This window comes from Caloenas nicobarica, unplaced genomic scaffold (genome assembly GCF_036013445.1).
Source record: "Caloenas nicobarica isolate bCalNic1 unplaced genomic scaffold, bCalNic1.hap1 Scaffold_365, whole genome shotgun sequence".
NCBI classification, from domain to species: domain Eukaryota; kingdom Metazoa; phylum Chordata; class Aves; order Columbiformes; family Columbidae; genus Caloenas; species Caloenas nicobarica.
In genome coordinates, this window is record NW_027017354.1 from 64,253 (window position 1) to 88,586 (window position 24,334).

The 24,334-nt window shown below is 64.6% G+C and overlaps 1 protein-coding gene across 1 annotated transcript; it reads left to right on the top strand.

The window, feature by feature from the left end:
- Window positions 1-11,891: 11,891 nt before the first annotated feature.
- LOC136002785 (RAS guanyl-releasing protein 2-like) lies at window positions 11,892-23,884 on the top strand. Its single transcript, XM_065658012.1, has 16 exons — window positions 11,892-11,921; window positions 13,601-13,743; window positions 14,435-14,537; window positions 14,756-14,821; window positions 15,238-15,366; window positions 15,697-15,886; window positions 17,461-17,634; window positions 18,436-18,552; window positions 18,644-18,949; window positions 19,953-20,030; window positions 21,222-21,326; window positions 21,747-21,862; window positions 22,380-22,524; window positions 22,619-22,655; window positions 23,522-23,704; window positions 23,813-23,884. Exons 2-16 carry the CDS (start codon window positions 13,671-13,673, stop codon window positions 23,866-23,868), a joined length of 1,878 nt encoding a protein of 625 aa, XP_065514084.1. The 5' UTR covers window positions 11,892-11,921; window positions 13,601-13,670; the 3' UTR covers window positions 23,869-23,884.
- Window positions 23,885-24,334: the final 450 nt, after the last annotated feature.

The following is a 24,334-nucleotide window of genomic DNA, read 5'->3' on the forward strand; positions in this document are numbered from 1 at the left end:
CAGAGCCCGACAGAGCCCGACAGAGCCCGACAGAGCCCGACAGAGCCCGACAGAGCCCGACAGAGCCCGACAGAGCCCGACAGAGCCCGACAGGGAACAGTAGAGCCCAGTACAGCCCGACAGAGCCCGACAGAGCCCGCCAGAGCCCGACAGAGCCCGCCAGGGCCCGCCAGGGCCCGCCAGGGCCCGACAGGGAACAGAAGAGCCCAGTAGAGCCCGACAGAGCCCGACAGAGCCCGACAGGGAACAGAAGAGCCCAGTAGAGCCCGACAGAGCCCGACAGAGCCCGACAGGGCCCGACAGGGAACAGTAGAGCCCGACAGAGCCCGACAGAGCCCGACAGAGCCCGACAGGGCCCGACAGGGCCCGACAGGGCCCAGTAGAGCCCAGTAGAGCCCGACAGAGCCCGACAGAGCCCGACAGAGCCCGACAGAGCCCGACAGAGCCCGACAGAGCCCGACAGAGCCCGACAGAGCCCGACAGAGCCCGACAGAGCCCGACAGAGCCCGACAGAGCCCGACAGAGCCCGACAGAGCCCGACAGAGCCCGACAGAGCCCGACAGAGCCCGACAGAGCCCGACAGAGCCCGACAGAGCCCGACAGAGCCCGACAGAGCCCGACAGAGCCCGACAGGGAACAGTAGAGCCCAGTAGAGCCCGACAGAGCCCGACAGAGCCCGACAGGGAACAGTAGAGCCCAGTAGAGCCCGACAGAGCCCGACAGGGCCCGACAGGGCCCGACAGGGCCCGACAGGGCCCGACAGAGCCCGACAGGGCCCGACAGGGCCCGACAGAGCCCGACAGAGCCCGACAGAGCCCGACAGAGCCCGACAGAGCCCGACAGAGCCCGACAGAGCCCGACAGGGAACAGTAGAACCCAGTAGAGCCCGACAGGGCCCAGTAGAGCCCGACAGGGCCCAGTAGAGCCCGACAGAGCCCGACAGGGCCCAGTAGAGCCCGACAGGGCCCAGTAGAGCCCGACAGGGCCCAGTAGAGCCCGACAGCGCCCGACAGGGAACAGTAGAGCCCGACAGCGCCCGACAGGGAACAGTAGAGCCCGACAGGGCCCGACAGAGCCCGACAGAGCCCAGCAGAGCCCGACAGAGCCCGACAGAGCCCGACAGAGCCCGACAGAGCCCGACAGAGCCCGACAGAGCCCGACAGAGCCCGACAGAGCCCGACAGAGCCCGACAGAGCCCGACAGAGCCCGACAGAGCCCGACAGAGCCCGACAGAGCCCGACAGAGCCCGACAGGGAACAGTAGAACCCAGTAGAGCCCGACAGGGCCCAGTAGAGCCCGACAGAGCCCGACAGGGCCCAGTAGAGCCCGACAGGGCCCAGTAGAGCCCGACAGGGCCCGACAGGGAACAGTAGAGCCCGACAGCGCCCGACAGGGAACAGTAGAGCCCGACAGGGCCCGACAGAGCCCGACAGAGCCCAGCAGAGCCCGACAGGGCCCGACAGGGAACAGTAGAGCCCAGTAGAGCCCAGTAGAGCCCAGTAGAGCCCGACAGAGCCCGACAGAGCCCGACAGGGCCCGACAGGGCCCGACAGGGCCCGACAGGGCCCAGTAGAGCCCGACAGAGCCCGACAGGGCCCAGTAGAGCCCGACAGGGCCCGACAGGGCCCGACAGGGCCCGACAGGGCCCGACAGAGCCCGACAGAGCCCGACAGAGCCCGACAGAGCCCGACAGAGCCCGACAGGGCCCGACAGGGCCCGACAGGGCCCGACAGCGCCCGACAGCGCCCGACAGGGCCCGACAGCGCCCGACAGCGCCCGACAGGGAACAGTAGAGCCCGACAGAGCCCGACAGGGAACAGTAGAGCCCGACAGAGCCCAGTAGAGCCCAGTAGAGCCCGACAGCGCCCGACAGCGCCCGACAGCGCCCGACAGCGCCCGACAGCGCCCGACAGGGAACAGTAGAGCCCGACAGCGCCCGACAGCGCCCGACAGCGCCCGACAGCGCCCGACAGCGCCCGACAGCGCCCGACAGGGAACAGTAGAGCCCGACAGCGCCCGACAGCGCCCGACAGCGCCCGACAGCGCCCGACAGAGCCCGACAGGGAACAGTAGAGCCCGACAGAGCCCGACAGGGCCCTACAGGGCCCAGTAGAGCCCGACAGAGCCCAGTAGAGCCCAGTAGAGCCCAGTAGAGCCCAGTAGAGCCCAGTAGAGCCCAGTAGAGCCCAGTAGAGCCCAGTAGAGCCCAGTAGAGCCCAGTAGAGCCCCCACAGCGCCCCCACAGCGCCCCCACAGCGCCCCCACAGCGCCCCCACAGCGCCCCCACAGCGCCCCCACAGCGCCCCCACAGCGCCCCCACAGCGCCCCCACAGCGCCCCCACAGCGCCCGACCGTGCCCAAGAGAGCCCGCCAGAGCTCATTGCCCATTGCTCCGCCGGGCACCCCAACACGTGTCTTGGATCCTCAGAGCTCCCCCTTCCTCCTCAGGGCTCCCCAAAACGTTTCTTGGTTTCTCAGGGCTCCCCAAAACATGTCTTGCTTCCTCAGAGCTCCCCAAAACGTGTCTTACTTCCTCGGGGATCCCCATTACTCCCCAGGGCTCACCAAAACGTGTCTTGGTTCCTCAGGGTTCCTCAAAACATGTCTAGCTTCCTCAGAGCTCCGCATTCCTCCACAGGGCTCCCCAAAACGTGTCTTGGTTTCTCAGGGCTCCCCATTCCTCCCCAGCGCTCTGCAAAACGTGTCTTGGTTCCCTAAGGTACACTTTGCTATTAATTCCCTTTCCATCATTCCTATGGCTCTTGAGCATAGTGAGCTTTTCTTCCACAGCTTTCCAATCGTGGCTATTACCACGGGCTCATTCCTCCGAGAATCTGGACCTCTAACTCGCCCGGTGCCTCCATCAGTAATCGGGGACGGCGCCTGCCATCCTGCCGCCATCGGTTGGTGTCGGGTGAGTGACTCGGGGCGCTGCTGGCCGAGAGCGGTTTTAGATCGCTTACCGTGCGACGTTAGAGTGATGGCAAGGGGGACTATTACTGCTTTGACAAAATATGCCGGGCATATTCAGGTGAGACTCGATTCAGAGTGATCTGTACCTGGACGGGAAATGCCAAAAGCTAAAGGGGGGCGCTTCTGTTGAGTCGAAGTTCAGATGGGACCCCCTTGCTTACTAAACTCCTGCTCAGAGAGGAGTCTAAGTGCAGCAGGGTCCAAACTTAGCCCCAGGATGGATCTACGCTTTGTGTCTGTTGTGAGGTTCGGAATGGACCCCCTTGCTTTCTAAACTCTTCCTCGGAGAAGAGTCTAGGTGCGGCTGGATCCAAACTTAGCCCCAGATGGATCTACAGCTCATGTCTACAATACACAGAGCGTAGGGGAAACACCTAAGGGATTACATTTATATATGGCCAAAGGACTGCATGTGCTCACTCAACCCCTTATATCACTTAGCTGGGATTTCAGAGTTTCATCATTCTGCACCTCGACGTCCTTACCTCCCCTCCAGGGGCCTGGGGTCTGGTGGATTGCGGTCCGGATCCTTGGTCCCTGGAGGCAAACTCTCAGGCAAAGTCCATGAAAACAAGTAACCGAACAGAGTGGTACGGCGGGAGGGCTGACTCGAACTGCTGCCTTTGCTGAGGTCCCACCCGAGTGTAGAAATTCCTGGGTATTTATACCCTTACACACTATTTACCCACCCCTCACACCATGATAGCAACAATAGCAACAGTTGTGTCTGGAGTCTTCTTGCTTCTTAGTGGATCCTTTGCACTGACCTCAGACAGGCCTTTGCTTTGTGCAGCTCTAGATACGGTTTACGGTCCATAGGCACTTCATGCCAGCCTTGAATGTAGTGTTTTCTGTGAATGAATCCTATTTGTTCAAAGAAGTGCAATGCGGGCCTGATCTCACAGGTGGCGATCGTAGTCTGTAGCTGCTTTTGTTGCCGTGAAGCAAAGGTCATAATGACAAGTGATATACTCTTAAGAGTCTTTTTAGCTAAAGAAAAATGCCTCTTATTGACAACGCGGTCACCTACAAAGAAAAAAAATTAGTTAAGACACTGTCTGTGAAATAACAGCACGCTAGTCAACAATGATCTTTGGTATCAACTGTAAAACACAAGTGAAGGGACTGTCCACTCCCCCTGCCCATGGATACTCTAGCCTGGATGATGGTACAAATTTTGCCTACAGACTTGAATGTGTCAATAGATTAACCATGGACGCCTGGGGCTCGGTCCACCCACACCTGACTCCATGCCTCTGGGCAGAGCAGCTCCAAGACAAACACGCACATGTGCAGACTGATGCTGCACAGAACGCTACAAACACCACCACTCCAACAGGACCAAAGTCATTCAACCATGAGAACAACAGAGACGGCACCAAAACAAACTACAGGGAGGCAGTGGTGAGGCGAGGAGCCTCTACTGCTACCCCAAAACAAAAAGGAGCCGAACATCACGGCTCCTTACGAGACGGCGCCACTGGCACAACAAACAAACGGAGACGGCGCCACTGGCACAACAAACAAAGACGGCGCAAGTGCAAGTAACTCCTGCAAAACCTAAAGACTTCAGGATGCTGGGAAGAAGTGCCAGTCCCTTAGACTGGATGGGTAGGGAGCAGAGCTGCCCACGCAGCCCAGAACTACACTATAAAACACGACTGACCAGAAATGTCCGAGATGCAGGAACCATCCACGCTTTCAGCTGCTGATACAAGAAAACCGGCACCCAACTCGCAACAGGCCAATTGGCACCGGCATTCCAGACCCCGGGATGGCACCTGAGATGCCGGTCGTGCCCCTCGGGCACGACGAGACCCCAGGATCGTCTGAACGGCGCAAGGCAGGCTTCCCGAAGTGCACAACAATGCAGACACAGGCTGGAGCTGCCCTGCCCAAGCTGGCATCGCACTGTAAGGTTCCCTGCGCCCTTTACCCACCCAAAGGGGACTGTTCCTGGACGGCCCTTTCCCCTCTGAGACCTTTAGCCCCCCGCCCCTGCAGTTCCCAGCCCCTCCCCAGCCCCCGTGCCTCCACTTAGCTTTCAGAGGGCTGAGGGACCGAATCCATCCACGGAGGAAAACACCACATGGGCTCACGGGGATCTTCCTGCATTGCCGGGTTCCTCATCAACATCTGCAACAACACAAGTTAACACACACTCACTAAGCAGTGCCAGCACTAAATATCATGTGCATCAACACCGACAACATCCACAGCACCCACCTCCCCCGAAGTTCCCAGGCGTTCCATTCAGCCTCTCGTGCCATGGGCGCAGGCAGAAACCCTCATCACTCGTTGCACTTAAGACAGCAGAAAAAGAGCTCTAGTGCTTGGGACAAGTCCCCAGCCCCACACTCCTCCTCACCCCTACCCCTGCTCACTGCAAACGGTCCTCTGAGTCCAAAGGGGTCCACAAAGCCCCTGCAAAACAAGAAGGAAACGCTGAACCGAGTCACCAGGCAATGCTGTGCTCCTGAACACCAGCCACCTCCTCACCTTCTTGGCTGCTGGTCGGCGTGCGGCTTCGCCCCTCCGAGCTTGCCTGTAGCGCCTGCTAAAACAAAGGCGCATGCTCAGATACTGCCCAAAAGCACAGCCTGCCCGCAGACGGTCCCATGTCCCGCCCCTTTACCTTGGCTGCTCACCCACCTGGCCTCCGTCACCTTCACCTGCCACGCTGTTGACCGCGTTGAGGCCCAGCTACCACCTGTAAAACACAAGCAAAGGATGCTGAGACCTGCACCAGAAACACAACACCTGAAATGAGACGCTGCTTCGGCCCAGCGCTCCTTGCTCACCTCGACCGAGGAGCTGCGGTGCCAATACCCGGCTTTCCTCCTCGCTTCGCACCTATAAAATAGAGAAACAACCAAACTTACATAGAGGCACATGGCACACCTTCCCTCTGAGACCTCGCACCGGCCCACCTGCTCACGGCGCTCGGCTTGCCTCTTCCGTCGCTCTTTTAGGCCAAGTTTTCCCTCTGCATCTGAAATCAAGGTATTCAACAGGTCACCCAGATGCTGATCAACAGCTTGACCATTCCACAGGTCTGCTTTCTATTCACAAATAACACCAGAAGCTCTAATCGAGCCCCTAAATTACTGGTGAAGGGACTGCCCACTGCCCCTGCCCACAGCTGCTCCGTCCTAGATGACTGAACAACCTTTGCCCACACTATTACATATATCAAGAGATTAACCATGGACTCCTAGGGCTCAGTCCACCCACCCATGACTCTACGTCTCCAGGCAGAGCAGCTCCGAGCCAAACGCGCACATGCGAAGACTGACGCTCCACAGAACGCTACAAACAGCACGACTGCAACAGCACCAAAAACGCTCGACAATGAGAATGACTCCAAGACCAGAGACTGCATCAATCAAAAGAACCTGTGGGGAGGCAGAAGAGAGGCGAGAAGCCTCTACTGCAACCCCAAAACAAAAAGGAGCCGAACGTCACGGCCCCTTACGAGACGGCGGCACTGGCACAAACCAACCAACCAACCGAGATGGCGGCACTGGCACAAACCAACCAACCAACCGAGACGGCGGCACTGGCAAAACGCTCCCGCAAGACCTAAGAACTTCTTCCCAGCATCCTGAAGTGCCAGTCCCTTAGACTGGATGGGTAGAGAGGAGAGCTGCCCACGCAGCCCTGAACACCACCATAAAACAACTGACCAGAAATGTCCAAGGCGCAAGAACCATCCACACTTTCGGCTGCTGATACAAGAAAACTGGCACCCAATTGGCGATAGGCCAATCGGCACCCGCATTCCAGACCCCGGGATGGCGCCTGAGATGTCTGTCATGCCCCTCGGGCACGACGAGACCCCAGGATCGTCTGAACGGCGCAAGGCAGGCTTCCCGAAGTGCACAACAACGCAGACACAGGCTGGAGCTGCCCTGCCCAAGCTGGCATCGCACTGTAAGGTTCCCTGCGCCCTTTACCCACCCAAAGGGGACTGTTCCTGGACAGTCCTTTCCCCTCTGAGACCTTTAGCCCCCCGCCCCTGCAGTTCCCAGCCCCTCCCCAGCCCCCGTGCCTCCACTTAGCTTTCAGAGGGCTGAGGGACCGAATCCATCCACGGAGGAAAACACCACATGGGCTCACGGGGATCTTCCTGCATTGCCGGGTTCCTCATCAACATCTGCAACAACACAAGTTAACACACACTCACTAAGCAGTGCCAGCACTAAATATCATGTGCATCAACACCGACAACATCCACAGCACCCACCTCCCCCGAAGTTCCCAGGCGTTCCATTCAGCCTCTCGTGCCATGGGCGCAGGCAGAAACCCTCATCACTCGTTGCACCTAAGACAGCAGAAAAAGAGCTCTAGTGCTTGGGACAAGTCCCCAGCCCCACACTCCTCCTCACCCCTACCCCTGCTCACCGCAAACGGTCCTCTGAGTCCAAAGGGGTCCACAAAGCCCCTGCAAAACAAGAAGGAAACGCTGAACCGAGTCACCAGGCAATGCTGTGCTCCTGAACACCAGCCACCTCCTCACCTTCTTGGCTGCTGGTCGGCGTGCGGCTTCGCCCCTCCGAGCTTGCCTGTAGCGCCTGCTAAAACAAAGGCGCATGCTCAGATACTGCCCAAAAGCACAGCCTGCCCGCAGACGGTCCCATGTCCCGCCCCTTTACCTGGGCTGCTCGCCCACCTGGCCTCCGTCACCTTCACCTGCCACGCTGTTGACCACGTTGAGGCCCAGCTACCACCTGTAAAACACAAGCAAAGGATGCTGAGACCTGCACCAGAAACACAACACCTGAAATGAGACGCTGCTTCGGCCCAGCGCTCCTTGCTCACCTCGACCGAGGAGCTGCGGTGCCAATACCCGGCTTTCCTCCTCGCTTCGCACCTATAAAATAGAGAAACAACCAAACTTACATAGAGGCACATGGCACACATTCCCTCTGAGACCTCGCACCGGCCCACCTGCTCACGGCGCTCGGCTTGCCTCTTCCGTCGCTCTTTTAGGCCAAGTTTTCCCTCTGCATCTGAAATCAAGGTATTCAACAGGTCACCCAGATGCTGATCAACAGCTTGACCATTCCACAGGTCTGCTTTCTATTCACAAATAACACCAGAAGCTCTAATCGAGCCCCTAAATTACTGGTGAAGGGACTGCCCACTGCCCCTGCCCACAGCTGCTCCGTCCTAGATGACTGAACAACCTTTGCCCACACTATTACATATATCAAGAGATTAACCATGGACTCCTAGGGCTCAGTCCACCCACCCATGACTCTACGTCTCCAGGCAGAGCAGCTCCGAGCCAAACGCGCACATGCAAAGACTGACGCTCCACAGAACGCTACAAACAGCACGACTGCAACAGCACCAAAAACGCTCGACAATGAGAATGACTCCAAGACCAGAGACTGCATCAATCAAAAGAACCTGTGGGGAGGCAGAAGAGAGGCGAGAAGCCTCTACTGCAACCCCAAAACAAAAAGGAGCCGAACGTCACGGCCCCTTACGAGACGGCGGCACTGGCACAAACCAACCAACCAACCGAGACGGCGGCACTGGCACAAACCAACCAACCGACCGAGATGGCGGCACTGGCACAAACCAACCAACCGACCGAGATGGCGGCACTGGCAAAACGCTCCCGCAAGACCTAAGAACTTCTTCCCAGCATCCTGAAGTGCCAGTCCCTTAGACTGGATGGGTAGAGAGGAGAGCTGCCCACGCAGCCCTGAACACCACCATAAAACAACTGACCAGAAATGTCCAAGGCGCAAGAACCATCCACACTTACGGTGCTGATACAAGAAAACTGGCACCCAATTGGCGATAGGCCAATCGGCACCCGCATTCCAGACCCGGGGATGGCGCCTGAGATGTCTGTCATGCCCCTCGGGCACGACGAGACCCCAGGATCGTCTGAACGGCGCAAGGCAGGCTTCCCGCAGTGCACAACAACGCAGACACAGGCTGGAGCTGCCCTGCCCAAGCTGGCATCGCACTGTAAGGTTCCCTGCGCCCTTTACCCACCCAAAGGGAACTGGTCCTGGACGGCCCTTCCCCCTCTGAGACCTTTAGCCCCTCGTCCCTGCAGTTCCCAGCCCCTTCCCAGCCCCCGTGCCTCCACTTAGCTTTCAGAGGGCCAAGGGACTGAATCCATCCGGGGAGGAAAACACCACATGGGCTCACGGGGATCTTCCTGCAGTTGCCAGTTTCCCCTTCATCCCCTGCAATAAGAAAAGAAAACAGACACACACTATTGAGCACCAGGGTAATATTTACCAGTACTAGTCTAGTAGCCACTGCTCACCTTGGCTGAGTTCTGGGAAGGACATTTGAATGATCCATCCACCAGGGGCCACCGCCCGCTGCAAGGGTTCTGGGGACAACACCGTGTTCTGTGGGTGATCAGGGAGGCGATGAGCCACCCCAGAGCCAGAAAGACACTCTGCCTGATGGCCCCGCTGCTTCCTGCAGAAGTGCTAGAACTCCATCTACAGATACAAGACGCTCACTCTAACCCCTGCTAGATCACCTGAGCGTCAGTCCTAGGAGAAGAGATTATACCAGCAGCTTGGTATACAGCAGTAAAAACCAAAGAAACAATGCTCCATTTTCATTGCAGTCAGGGGTTCTGGGAAAACGTGAAGCACCTGAAATTGATTTAGTAAATTACACATAGTTACAAACACACTTTCTGTTACAGCTGCTGTTGAACCTTTGCTGCTCCTGGAGCTCTTACCTCTAGCAGACACCTCCACTTCTCCAAACAGGTCTGTCCATGCTGACTAAACAGCTCAAAAGCTGCCCACTGCTGAAGGAGCAGCAGAGAACCAGCACCAAAGCAGCCCTGGAGCAGAATGAGCTCCTGCCCAGGGGCTGGGGCTCAAATACCCCGGGCCCCGCCCACCCCCCTCCCACAATCCCCTGGGGAAGGGGCGGGGTCAATCAGCCCAGGCCCCGCCCACCACCCTGACCAAACCACCTGGGGAAGGGGCAGGGTCAATAATTAATATGGTAATAAATAGATTCTACGAGAATCTCTTCTAAAAAGTAACCCAGGGCTTTCTTTGCCTCCCCAGGACTCCAAAGGTCTCCCCAGGACCCCCCTCATCTTCCAGGGCTCCCCGGACCCTCCCCAGCTATCGCCTCGTCTCCCTGGGGCTCCCCTGAGATCCACCGTCCTCCCCAGGGTTCGCATCGATTCCCCGAGGCTGCCAAGTTCTCCCCAGGGCTCGCCTTGGTTCCTCAGGGCTCCCCAAAACGTGTCTTGGTTCCTCAGGGCTCCACATTCCTCCCCAGAGCTCCCCAAAACATGTCTCGACTCCCCAGCGCTCCCCATTCCTCCCCAGGCTCCCCTACAGGCCTCCGTCAGACTCTGTCAGACTCGGTCGGGCCTGTCAGGCCCTGTCGAACCCTGCCAGGCCCTGTAAGGCTCCGTGGGGCTGTGTGAGGCCTTGGCAGGCTCCGTCACTCTTTGTCGGGCTTTGTTGGGATCTGTCAGGCTCTATTGGACTTTGTTGGGCTCTGTCGGGCTTTATCGGGCTTTATCAGGTGCTGTCAGGATCTGTTGACTTCTGTCAGGTTCTGTGGGGCTCTGTCGTGCTCTTTCAAGTTTTGCCGGCCCTTGCCAGATTCTGCCGGGCCCAGGGGCGTGGTCTCCAAGATGGGGGCGTGGTCTCCAAGATGGGGGCGTGGCCTCCAAGATGGGGGCGTGGTCTCCAAGATGGGGGCGTGGTCTCCAAGCCGGGGCTCGGTCCGGTTTCCCCCTGGGTCCTAGCGCCCCCCGCCCCAGCCCCGGGGACCAGGACAACCCTCGGGGGATGGGAGGGGGGAACCCACTTCCATTTGGGGGTGCACAAAAAGGGGGGGGCAGGTGATGGTCTGACACCAGCCTGGGGGCGTTGGGGACTCCTTGGGGGGGTCACGGCAGCTCCTGGGTACCGGGGAAGGGGCCGGGGGGTCCCCACGGCATTTGGGGGGCCCCCACAGCATTGGGGGGGCTCTGAAGGTGACACCCCACTCGGATCCAGGTGCCTTCGTGATTCCCAGGAGGGTCCCCTCGGTGTCCCCGGGGACCATGACCCTAACCGTGACCCTAAGCCTCCACCTTCACCCTGACCCTAAACCCTAACGACCCTACACCCCTAACCTGACCTTAAAAAACTTTGGGGTGCGTTTTCGCCACCTCCCCTCCTGCAGGTGCAGCAGGTGCTGCCAGCGCCCCCGGGACTGCGAGGGTCGGGACTCGGCGCAGCCGGGACTCAAACCCAGAACCGCTGGTTTACAAGGCCAGCGCTTCATCCACTGCGCCACCGGGAAGACGCCAGGGAGCCTCCTCCCCCCCCGCCCCGCGAACCCCTGGGGTTCCCCAGCCCCAACTTTTGAGATCCGGTGCTCGGCTGGGGGGGGGTTTGGGGGCCCCTGGGGGGACTCGGGTGTTTGGAGGGGCTCTGGGGAGCTCCCGGGGTTTGCGTGGAGCCCCCCCCACCCCAGAGCTACTCCCCAGGGCCTTTTTCTCCACGCCCCCCCGGCAGAGGGAACTGTGGGTGGCCCCAGTGGCGTTTCTGGGAGAACTGGGGTGAGGGGGTGCCAAAAAAAAAAGGAAGGAAACGAACAAAACAAAATAATAACAAAGTAAAACAAAGTAAAATAAAATAAAGCAAAATAAAATGAAGTAGAATAAAATAAAATAAAGTAAAATAAAATAAATGGAGGAAATTGGGGGTTTTCTCTGGTTTTCTTCCGCGGGACGCCTGGGTTCCCTCGGGGGTGACACGGGGAGGGGGGTCCGGACGTCCGGGGGCCCCCCACCCAAGTGGACCCAGGCGTCCGGGAGGGGACGCAGGAGTTTCTGTTGAACCACAAACCACTTCCCCCCCCGGCCCCACCCCCCCCGGCCCCACCCCCCGCGTCCCGCCCCCCCCCGTGTCCTCCTGTCGCCGCCGAAGCCGCTGGAGCAGGTGGGGACCCAGGCGTCCGGGGGGGAATCAGGCATCCAGCAGCGGCGGGGGGGGCCGGAGTGAGGGGCGGGGGGGGCGAGCGGGAACCCCGGGGTGTCCCCCAGAGTCGCGCCCCAGTGCTGCCGGTGCCCCGCTCCCAGTTCCTTCTGCACCCGCATCCCAGTGCTCCCGGTGCCCCCTCCCAGTTCTTTCTGCACCCGCATCCCAGTGCTCCCGGTGCCCCCTCCCAGTTCTTTCTGCACCCGCATCCCAGGGCTCCCGGTGCCCCCTCCCAGTTCCTTCTGCACCCGCATCCCAGTGCTGCCGGTGCCCCCCTCCCAGTTCTTTCTGCACCCGCACCCCAGTGCTCCCGGTGCCCCCCTCCCAGTTCCTCCTGCACCCGCATCCCAGTGCTCCCGGTGCCCCCTCCCAGTTCCTTCTGCACCCGCATCCCAGTGCTGCCGGTGCCCCCCTCCCAGTTCTTTCTGCACCCGCATCCCAGGGCTCCCGGTGCCCCCTCCCAGTTCCTTCTGCACCCGCATCCCAGGGCTCCCGGTGCCCCCTCCCAGTTCCTTCTGCACCCGCATCCCAGGGCTCCCGGTGCCCCCTCCCAGTTCCTTCTGCACCCGCATCCCAGTGCTGCCGGTGCCCCCCTCCCAGTTCTTTCTGCACCCGCATCCCAGTGCTCCCGGTGCCCCCTCCCAGTTCCTTCTGCACCCGCATCCCAGTGCTCCCGGTGCCCCCTCCCAGTTCTTTCTGCACCCGCATCCCAGTGCTCCCGGTGCCCCCTCCCAGTTCCTTCTGCACCCGCATCCCAGGGCTCCCGGTGCCCCCTCCCAGTTCCTTCTGCACCCGCATCCCAGGGCTCCCGGTGCCCCCTCCCAGTTCCTTCTGCACCCGCATCCCAGGGCTCCCGGTGCCCCCTCCCAGTTCCTCCTGCACCCGCATCCCAGTGCTCCCGGTGCCCCCTCCCAGTTCCTTCTGCACCCGCATCCCAGTGCTCCCGGTGCCCCCTCCCAGTTCTTCCTGCACCCGCATCCCAGGGCTCCCGGTGCCCCCCTCCCAGTTCCTTCTGCACCCGCATCCCAGTGCTCCCGGTGCCCCCTCCCAGTTCTTCCTGCACCCGCATCCCAGGGCTCCCGGCGCCTTCCCCCCCGTCCCCAGCTCCCTCCAGCGCCCTCAGCTCCTCCTGGTCCCCCCAGCGCCCCCCGGTCCCCCCCATACCTCCCAGCTCCCCCCGCACCCCGACACTGGGACGACTCCAGGACAGCGGGGGGGTGGAGGAAGTGGAGCCTTATCGGGGTGCGCAGGCCCGGAGGGGGGTTGGGGGTGCGGGGCGGGGGGGGGGCCCCATGCGATGCTTGTGCAAGAGTGGGGGGGGGCAGCACTGGGGGCCCCACAGCGTCCCAAAACGAGCCCCCCCCAGGCCAGGGGACCCCGCCCTGAACTCCCAAACCGGGACCCCATGAACCCCCAAACTGGGGCCCCCCACCCCCACCTTCTGTGTTGAGGTGTCCCCCCAGTTTCAGGTGTCCCCCCAGTTTCAGGGTCCCACCATGAGCTGCACCCTGGACCGGGATTGGGCCCCCAGGGACCCCCAAACCAGGATCCCCTGGACCAGGGCACCGCCAGACCCCCCCAGGCCCCCTCCCCCCCCCCCATTTTGGGGTGTCCCCCCAGTTTTGAGGTGTTCCCCCCAGTTTCAGGTGTCCCCCCAGTTTGGGGTCCTCCCCCCAGTTCGGGGTGTCCCCCCGGTTTTGAGGTCCCACCATGAGCTGCACCCTGGACCTGGATCGCGCCCCCACGCTGGACGAGCTGCTGCGGGGCTGCGTGGAGGCCTTTGGTGGGGGGGCGGGGGTTTTGAGGGGGCCTGGGGGTCTCAGGGGGTCCCTGGAGTTTGGGGGGGGCCCCGGGGGCTTTGGGGGCCTCTGGGGTTTGAGGGTCTACGGGGGGGAGCTCTGGGGGAGGGCTGGTGGGGACTCGGGTTTGGGGGGTCCCCGAGATTTGGGGGGGCCCTGGGGGCTGTGTGGAGGCCTTTGGTGGGGGCACCTGGGGGCTTGGGGCGGTCCCTGGAGCCTTGTGCAGAGCCCGGGGGTTTTGGGGGGCCTGGAGGTTGGTGGGGGCTTGGATTTGGGGGCCTCCAGGGATTGTGGGGGTGGGTTTCGGGGTGTCCCTGGGGGTCTGGGGGAATCCCCGGGATTTGGGGGGGCCCTGGAGGCCGGGCTGGGGGGACCCTCGGGGTTTGGGGGAGGCCCTGGGGGGGGGGGTCTGGTGTGGGGGGAGCTCCAGGGAATGGGGGGGCAAGTCTGGGGGGGGCCTGAGGGTCTGGGGGTGTCCTCAAGGTTTGAGGGGCACTGGGGGGGGGCGGGAGGCCCCTGGGTTCTGGGGGGTCCCCAGGGTTTGGGGGGGGGGTTGGGTTTCTGGGGGGCACTTGGGGGTTCCAGGGATTAATTTGGGGCCCCTGAGGGTTAATTTGGTGTCCGGGGGGGGTTAATTTGGGGTCCCCGGGTGTTAATTCGGGGTGTCCCCCCCAGACGCACAGGGGAAGGTTCACGACCCCCACCTGGTTCGGCTGTTCCTGATGCTGCACCCCTGGTACCTGCCCCCCCCCGAGCTGGCGCGGCGGCTGCTCCACATATATCCTGGGGGACCCTGCACCACGAAACCCCCCCGGGAATCCCCAAAATCCCCCAGACCCCTGGGACCCTGCCCAGGACCTCCCAAATCCCTGGGACAACCCTAAATCCCCCTGGACGCGCCAGGACCCCAAAACCCCCCTGGGATCCCCCCGGGGACTCCCCAAACCCCCCAGGACCCCCCAAAACCCCCCTGCTCAGGCTCCTTAACCCCCACACGCTGGAGGATTCGGGGGGCTCGGCCGAGGGTCCCGCCCTGCACCTCAAAATCAGACACCTCGTGCGGTGAGTGACCCCAACCCCCCCCGGGACCCCCAAAACCACTCCTGGGATCCCCAAACTGCTCCCAGGGACCCCAAACCCCTCCCTGGGACCCCCAGACCCCCCCAGGGACCCCAAAACTACCCCCATGGACCCCTAAATCCCCCCAGACGCCCAACCCCCCGCCCCGGGACCCCCATAACACCCCCAGGACCACGAACCCCCTGAGGGACCCCCAAACCATTCTCAGGGACCCCCAAATATCCCTGGGACCCCAAAATCCCCCCAGGACCCCCAAAATCCCCAGGGACCCCCAAAACCCCCCAGGACCCCCCAATCCCCATTTGGGAACCCCAAATCCCCCCAGGGACCCGAACCCACCCCAGGACCCCCCAGCCCCATTTGGGGACCCCCTCCCGACCCCCCATTTCGCCCCCCAGTTACTGGGTCCGCGCATTCCCCGAGGAGCTGGAGGGGGACCTCGAATTCCTGCAGCGGCTGCGGGAGCTGGGGGGGGCCCTGGAAGGGCCCGGGGGGGACCCCGAAATCTTCACGGACCTGGAGAGACTGTGAGGGGGGGGGGGGTCCCCAAAACCCTCATGGGGATGGGGGGGGGGGGTCCCCAAAATCCTCGGAGTCCTGGAGAGACTGTGAGTGGGGGTCCCCAAAAACCTCATGGGGATGCGGGGGGAACTGGAGGAGGCACGGGGGTCCCCAAAACCCTCACGGGTACGTGGGGCTGGAGGGGGAGCCGGGGGGCCCGGGGGGGGCCCAACATCCTCAGGGGTTTGTGGGGATGGGGAGGTGGGGGGGGACACAAAAGGGGGGTGGGGGGGTCCCCAAAAGCCTCATGGACCTGGGTGGGGGACTGGGGGGGACTGAGTGTGTGTCATGTGCAGGTTGCAGCCCGGGGGGGGCCAGCAGGAACCCCCCAAGCCTGTGCGTCCCCCCGTGTCTGCGTGTCCCCCTGAGCCCGTGCCCCCCACCGTGTGTCCCCCCCGCCGCAAGGCGGCGCTGCTGCTGGAGCGGGTGGAGCCTCCGGCGCTGGCGCAGCTGCTGACGGCGCTGGAGCGGCGGGTGCTGGGGGCAGTGAGGGTCAGCGACCGCGCCCCGGCCACGCCCCGGCCACGCCCTGACCGCGCCCCGGCCACGCCCTGACCGCGCCCCGGCCACGCCCTGACCACGCCCTGACCACACCCCGGGCACGCCCTGACCACGCCCTGGCCACGCCCTGACCACGCCCCGGCCACGCCCCGGCCACGCCCCGGGCACATCCTGACCCCGCCCTGGCCACGCCCCGGCCACGCCCCGGCCACACCCTGGGCACATCCTGACCACACCCCAGCCACGCCCTGACCACACCCCGGGCACACCCTGACCACGCCCCGGCCACGCCCTGACCCCACCCTGACCCCACCCTGACCACACCCAGCGCACCGGACCCTCCCAAACCCTGACCGCGCCCTGACCACACCCAGCGCACCGGCCCCGCCCACACCCTGAGCACGCCCCGCCCACACCCAGCGCACTGGCCCCGCCCACACCCAGCGCACTGGCCCCGCCCACACCCTGAGCAGGCCCCGCCCACACCCTGCTCCAGCCACGCCCTTCCCCAGCCACGCCCTGTCCCGGCCCTGCCCTGACGCGCCCCTGGGGTCCCACCCGTGTCCCCTCCCCTGCACAACCCCGGGGCGGGTCCCTTGTGTCACACACCCTCGTGCAAGGGGCGTGTCCCCGGTCACGTGTGCCCGGTCGCGTGTCCCCGGTCACGTGTCCCCCGTCACGTGTCCCCGGTCACGTGTCCCCGGTCACGTGTCCCCCATCACGTGTCCCCGTCACGTGTCCCCGTCACGTGTCCCCCATCACGTGTCCCCGGTCGCGTGTCCCCCGTCACGTGTCCCCGGTCACGTGTCCCCCATCACGTGTCCCCATCACGTGTCCCCGGTCACGTGTCCCCCGTCACGTGTCCCCATCACGTGTCCCCGGTCACGTGTCCCCCGTCACGTGTCCCCCATCACGTGTCCCCGGTCACGTGTCCCCCATCACGTGTCCCCCATCACGTGTCCCCGGTCACGTGTCCCCCATCACGTGTCCCCCATCACGTGTCCCCCATCACGTGTCCCCGGTCACGTGTCCCCCATCACGTGTCCCCCGTCACGTGTCCCCGTCACGTGTCCCCGTCACGTGTCCCCGGTCACGTGTCCCCGGTCACATGTCCCCCATCACGTGTCCCGGTCACGTGTCCCCGTCACGTGTCCCCCATCACGTGTCCCGGTCACGTGTCCCCGTCACGTGTCCCCATCACGTGTCCCCATCACGTGTCCCGGTCACGTGTCCCCGTCACGTGTCCCCATCACGTGTCCCCCATCACGTGTCCCCGTCACATGTCCCCCATCACGTGTCCCCATCACGTGTCCCGGTCACGTGTCCCGGTCACGTGTCCCCGTCACGTGTCCCCATCACGTGTCCCGGTCACGTGTCCCCGGTCACGTGTCCCCGTCACGTGTCCCGGTCACGTGTCCCCCGTCACGTGTCCCCGGTCACATGTCCCGGTCACGTGTCCCCGTCACGTGTCCCGGTCACGTGTCCCCCGTCACGTGTCCCCGGTCACATGTCCCCGGTCACATGTCCCGGTCACGTGTCCCGGTCACGTGTCCCCGCAGTTGCAGGATTTCCGCAGCTTCGCCCGCTGCGGCTCGGCCGCGCGCAGCCCCGCCCTGCAGGGGGCGGTGGCGCTGTCCAATCGCGTGGCGCGCTGGGTGCAGCTGCTCGTGCTGACCCCGCCCACCCCCGCCCAGCGCGCGCGCGTCGTCGAGCGCTTCCTGCGCACGGCCCAGGTGACGTCACCTGACCCACACGTGACCCGCAGTGTGACCCACAGCCCTGACCCATAACTCTGACCCACAGCCCTGACCCATAACCCTGACCCACACGTGACCCGCAGTGTGACCCACAGCCCTGACCCATAACCCTGACCCATAGCAGGACCCATAACCCTGACCCATAACCCTGACCCATAACCCTGACCCACACGTGACCCTCAGTGTGACCCACAGCCCTGACCCATAACCCTGACCCATAGCAGGACCCATAACCCTGACCCACAGCCCTGACCCATAACCCTGACCCACACGTGACCCTCAGTGTAACCCACAGCCCTGACCCATAACCCTGACCCACCTGTGACCCACAGTGTGACCCACAGCCCTGACCCACAGCCCTGACCTATAACCCTGACCCACAGCAGGACCCATAACCCTGACCCACACGTGACCCGCAGTGTGACCCACAGCCCTGACCCATAACCCTGACCCACAGCCCTGACCCATAACCCTGGCCCACACGTGACCCGCAGTGTGACCCACAGCCCTGACCCATAACTCTGCCCTATAGCCCTGACCCACAGCCCTGACCCATAACTCTGACCCACACATGACCCTCAGTGTGACCCACAGCCCTGACCCATAACTCTGACCCACAGCCCTGACCCATAGCCTGACCCATAGCAGGACCCATAACCCTGACCCACCTGTGACCCACAGTATGACCCATAGCCGGACCCATAACCCTGATCCATAGCGCCCTGACCCCCATCCCGCCCCATAACCCGCCCCATAACCTGCCCCACATCCCCCCAGAGCCTCCTGGAGCTTCGCAACTTCAATTCGCTCCTGTCCGTGGTTGGGGGGCTGGGACACGGCGCCGTCACCCGCCTGCGCCGCACGGTGGCGCTGCTGCCGCCCGACATCGCTCAGGTGGGGCGAGGGGGGGCCGGGGGGGGGCACGCCGCCCCCTGCCCTGCTCAGCTCCGAAATATCCCCCATGTCCCCCCAATTCCCCCCCCAGCTCTGGTCCCGCTTGGCCGATACCATGAGCGCGGGGGGGAACTACCGGCGGTACCGGGCGCTGCTGGGGGCGGTTCCCGGTGCGGGGGGTCCCGGGGGGGGCGGCGCCGGGGGGGGGTTCCCCCTGCCCGCCCTCGGGATCCACCTGCGGGACCTGGTGGCCCTGGAGGAGGCGCTGCCGGACTGGGCGGGGCCCGAGCGCCCCCACGCGGCCAAACTGCAGCAGCGCTTCGCCATCCTGGGGGGGCTGCTGGGGGGGGGCGGCCCCCCCGTGAGCGCCGACCCCGACCTGCTCAACCTGCTCACGGTGAGACCCCCCCGAACCCCAAAAACACCCGGGACCGCCCCTGCACCCCCGAAACCCCTCAAGCCTCACTGACCCCCCCTGCACCCCAAACACCACCCGGAACCCTCCCTGCACCCCAAAAAACCCTGCAACCCCCCAAGACCCTCCCTGCACCCCAAAACCCCCCCCCACTCCCCTGAGACCTCCCCTGCACCCCAAAAACCACCCGGAACCCTCCCTGCTCCCCAAAAAACCCTGCAACCCCCCAAGACCCTCCCTGCACCCCAAAAACCACCCGGAACCCTCCCTGCTCCCCAAAAAACCCTGCAACCCCCCAAGACCCTGCCTGCACCCCAAAAACCACCCGGAACCCTCCCTGCACCCCAAAAAACCCTGCAACCCCCCAAGACCCTGCCTGCACCCCAAAAACCACCCGGAACCCTCCCTGCACCCCAAAAAACCCTGCAACCCCCCAAGACCCTGCCTGCACCCCAAAACCCCCCCCCACTCCCCTGAGACCCCCCCTGCACCCCAAAAACCACACAGATCCTCCCCAGAGCCTCCCTGCACCCCAAAACCCCCCCCCACTCCCCTGAGACCTCCCCTGCACCCCAAAAACCACCCGGAACCCTCCCTGCACCCCAAAAAACCCTGCAACCCCCCAAGACCCTGCCTGCACCCCAAAACCCCCCCCCACTCCCCTGAGACCTCCCCTGCACCCCAAAAACCACCGGAACCCTCCCTGCACCCCAAAAAACCCTGCAACCCCCCAAGACCCTCCCTGCACCCCAAAACCCCCCCCCACTCCCCGAGACCCCCCCTGCACCCCAAAAACCACCCGGAACCCTCCCTGCACCCCAAAAAACCCTGCAACCCCCCAAGACCCTCCCTGCACCCCAAAACCCCCCCCCACTCCCCTGAGACCTCCCCTGCACCCCAAAAACCACACAGATCCTCCCCAGAGCCTCCCCGCACCCCAGCCCCCCCGAGCCCCCCCAGTCCCGCTGCACCCCCAACTGCGCAGGTGTCCCTGGAGCTGTCGGTGTCGGAGCAGCAGCTCTACCAGCTGTCGCTGCAGCGCGAGCCCCGCACCGGCCCCCCCGTGAGTGTGCGTGGGGGTGACCCCGGCGCGTGCGGATCGGTGCGCGAGGGGGGGTGACCCCCGAGTGTGCAAATGGGTGTGCGAGGGGGGGTGTGACCCCCCGAGTGTGCAAATGGGTGTGCAGGGGGGTGTGACCCCCCGAGTGTGCAAATGGGTGTGCAGGGGGGTGTGTGACCCCCCAATTGTGCAAATGGGTGTGCAGGGGGATGTGACCCCCCGAGTGTGCAAATGGGTGTGCAGGGGGGTGTGACCCCCGAGTGTGCAAATGGGTGCGCAGGGGGGTGTGACCCCCGAGTGTGCAAATGGGTGTGCAGCGGGGTGTGACCCCCCGAGTGTGCAAATGGGTGTGCGGGGGGGGTGTGACCCCCCGAGTGTGCAAATGGGTGTGCAGGGGGGGGTGTGACCCCCCGAGTGTGCAAATGGGTGTGCAGGGGGGTGTGACCCCCGAGTGTGCAAATGGGTGTGCAGGGGGGCGTGACCCCCGAGTGTGCAAATGGGTGCGCGAGTGCACGTGTGACCCCCCGAGTGTGCAAATGGGTGTGCGGGGGGGGTGTGACCCCCCGAGTGTGCAAATGGGTGTGCAGGGGGGTGTGACCCCCCGAGTGTGCAAATGGATGTGCGAGGGGGGGTGTGACCCCCGAGTGTGCAAATGGGTGTGCGAGGGGGGGTGTGACCCCGAGTGTGCAAATGGGTGTGCAGGGGGGTGTGTGACCCCCGAGTGTGCAAATGGGTGTGCGAGGGGGGGTGTGACCCCCCGAGTGTGCAAATGGGTGTGCAGGGGGATGTGACCCCCCGAGTGTGCAAATGGGTGTGCAGGGGGGGGTGTGACCCCCCGAGTGTGCAAATGGGTGCGCGAGTGCACGTGTGACCCCCCGAGTGTGCAAATGGGTGTGCAGGGGGGTATGTGACCCCCCGAGTGTGCAAATGGGTGTGCAGGGGGGTGTGTGACCCCCCAATTGTGCAAATGGGTGTGCAGGGGGGTGTGTGACCCCCCGAGTGTGCACATCAGTGTGCAAGCGCGGGTGTGACCCCCGTGAGTGTGCAAGTGGGGGTGTGACCCCCCGAGTGCGACACAGGTGCGCAATGGGGGGGGCGAGTGCCAAAAGGGCTGTTCCTGAAAGGGGAGGGTGCACAACACCGGGGGGCTGTGCAGCGGGGGGGTCACTGACCCCCATGTGTGTGTGTCCCCAGGCGGGGCCCCCCCCGGCGCTGCCCCCCCCCGCCCCCTGGGTCCTGCCCGACCCCCCCCGGCCCGACCCGGAGATGCTTCAGGGGCACCTGGAGCAGCTGGTGGAGGTGGGGGGGCTGGGGGGCCCGGGGGGGGCTGGGAGGCCGGGGGGGGCTGGGGGGCCGGGGGGGGGCTGGGAGGCCGGGGGGGGCTGGGGGCCCGGGGGGGGATTCGGGGGTCGCTGCAAGGGGGCTGGGGGGAGTTCCGGGGGGATTTGGGCGTCCGGGGAGGGGCCGGGGGTCGCTGGGGGGGCTGGGGGGTGTTTGGGGAGGGATGGGGGGGTCTTGGGGGGATGAGGAGGCAGCAGGGGGTCTGGGGGACCTGGGGGTGACTTTGGGGGGGTCCCCCAGACGCTGTTCCACCAATTCCATGTGGACGGGGACGGGCGGATCTCACGGGGGCCCCTGGGGGTTTGGGGGTCCCTGGGGTGACTCTTTGGGGCTCCGGAGGGTCTGGGGGGCTCGGGGGTGACTTTGGGGGTCCCCCAGACCCTGTTCCGCCAGTTCGACGTGGACGGGGACGGGCGGATCTCCCAGGCCGAGTTCGCGATCGTGCGCGGGAACTTCCCACAGCTGCGGCTGTTCGGGGACGTGGACACGGACGGGTGGGGACCCCGAAACAGCGACCCTCCGAAACAAACAGGGACCCCCCCGGGGCCCCCCCAGAGACTCCCAAAACATGGGGACCCCCAACCCCGCCCGGGCCCCCCAAAACAGGGACACCCCAAAACCCCCTGGGGTTTGGGGACGTGGGCACAAACGGGTGGGGACCCCAAAACAGGGACCCCCCCAAAACAAACAGGGGCCCCCTCAGGGACCCCCCCAAAACAGGGACCCCCCCAATCAGAGACCCCCGTCCCCGGGACACCCCCAAACCCCCCAATCTCCCCAGGTCACCCCCAGGACCCCCAAACCCCTCTGGATCCCCACCCCAGGACCCCCAAACTCCCCAGGACCCCCCCATGAGGGACCCAGGCATCCGGGCCCCATGGATTGTGTGGGGCAGGGACGGCAGCCTGAGCCGGGGGGACACCCCAGTGACCCCCATAGAGACCCCCCCACCTCCCCCACCATGTCCCCAGGGGACCCAGGCGTCTGGGCCCCATGGATTGTGTGGGGCAGGGACGGCAGCCTGAGCCGGGGGGAGCTCCTGGATTATTTCCTGCGCTGCAGCCAAGGGGGGGACAGGGCCCCCGCGGGACCCCCCCACCATTTCGAGGGGAGCAGCACCCTGCGCCCCGCCCGCTGCGCACAATGTGGGGACCTGGTGAGAACCCCAAAAACCTGCACCCCAAAACCCTTCCGACCCCCCCCGGCGCCCATAACACCCTGCACCCCCTAATTCCCCCTGTCCCCCCCAGATTTTGGGGTTCACCAGCCCCGGGCTGCAGTGCCGTGGTGAGTGGGGGAAACTGGGGGGGGAAACTGGGGGGTCATGGGGGGTCAGGGGTGCTATGGGGGGGCCGGGGGGGGTCAGGGGTGCTATGGGGGGTCGTGGGGGGATTGTGGGTGCAATGGGGGGTCAGGGGTGCAATGGGGGGTCATGGGGGGTCAGGAGTGCTATGGGGGGGCCAGGGGGGGTCAGGGGTGCAATGGGGGGTCATGGGGGGTCAGGGGTGCTATGGGGGGTCGTGGGGGGGTCAGGGGTGCAATGGGGGGGTCGTGGGGGGTCAGGGGTGCAATGGGGGGTCATGGGGGGTCAGGAGTGCTATGGGGGGGCCAGGGGGGGTCAGGGGTGCAATGGGGGGTCATGGGGGGTCAGGGGTGCAATGGGGGGGTCATGGGGGGGTCAGGGGTGCAATGGGGGGCCGGGGGGGGTCAGGGGTGCAATGGGGGGGCCAGGGGGGGTCAGAGGTGTTATGGGGGGGTCATGGGGGGGTCAGGGGTGCAATGGGGGGCCGGGGGGGGTCAGGGGTGCAATGGGGGGGTCATGGGGGGATTGTGGGTGCAATGGGGGGTCAGGGGTGCAATGGGGGGTCGTGGGGGGGTCAGGGGTGCTATGGGGGGGCCAGGGGGGTCAGAGGTGTTATGGGGGGGTCATGGGGGGGTCAGGGGTGCTATGGGGGGGCCGGGGGGGGTCAGGGGTGCAATGGGGGGGTCATGGGGGGATTGTGGGTGCAATGGGGGGTCAGGGGTGCAATGGGGGGTCATGGGGGGTCAGGGGTGCAATGGGGGGGTCATGGGGGGGGTCAGGGGTGCAATGGGGGGTCAGCGGTGCGGGGCGGGGTTGGGGTGCCCAGGGCTCATTTCCGCGCCCCCCCCAGCCTGCGGCCTGCGGTGCCACCCGCGCTGCCGGGAGCGGCTGCGCCTCCCGTGTCGCCGTCGCACCCAAAGCGTCACCGAGACCCCCCCGAGTGTCACCGAGACCCCCCCGGGCCCCCCCCGCGGCCGCTCCCTCAGCCTCGCGATGCCCTGGCCCCGACGGGCCCCCCCGCGGCCCCCTCCAGGTGGGGTCCCAAAACCCTCGGCCTGGAGGGACCCAGGCGTCCAGGACCCCCACATTGAGGGGACCCAGGCGTCCGGGCCCCTCACACCCCCCAATTCCACCCCCCCAGAAGCCCCCCCGGAGCTGCAGGAGCTGGAGGATGGTGTGTTCGACACCCACCTATAGGGCCTGGACACCTGGGTCCTCTTTTTGGAGGGAGGGGGATGGGGGGGGGGGGGCAGCGCTTGTCCCTCGGGAATAAACTCTGTGTCCGTCTGTCCGTCTGTTCATCACCCGGACACCTGGGTCCCCAGCTGGGGGGTGAGTGGGGCAGGAAGGGACCCAGGCGTCCGGGCCCCGCCCCTCCCCACGTCTCAGTACGGGGGTCCCTCATTAGCAGCTGCCGTTAACGAGCCCTAATTAGCCTCCCATGGGGCTCAGCTGCGCCCGGACGCCTGGGTCCCCCCGGACGCCTGGGTCCCCCCGGGGGGCACTTGGACTCCTGCAGAACTGGGGGTACAGGGACTGGTCGTACTGGGTAGACTAAGGGGGCCGGGACTGGTTATGGGGCAGCTGTGGGGCCATATGGGCTCCCTGTGGGGTGTCTATGGGGTATCTATCTATAGGGTCCCTATAGGGGTGTCTATGGGGT

Bases quoted from the DNA above. Each gene is read 5' to 3' on its own strand.
- LOC136002785 (XM_065658012.1), top strand. From the start codon at position 13,671: ATGAGCTGCACCCTGGACCTGGATCGCGCCCCCACGCTGGACGAGCTG. The intron at 14,822-15,237 runs GTGAGTGACCCC...TTCGCCCCCCAG, and splicing joins AAAATCAGACACCTCGTGCG to TTACTGGGTCCGCGCATTCC. The intron at 15,367-15,696 runs GTGAGGGGGGGG...TGTCATGTGCAG, and splicing joins TTCACGGACCTGGAGAGACT to GTTGCAGCCCGGGGGGGGCC.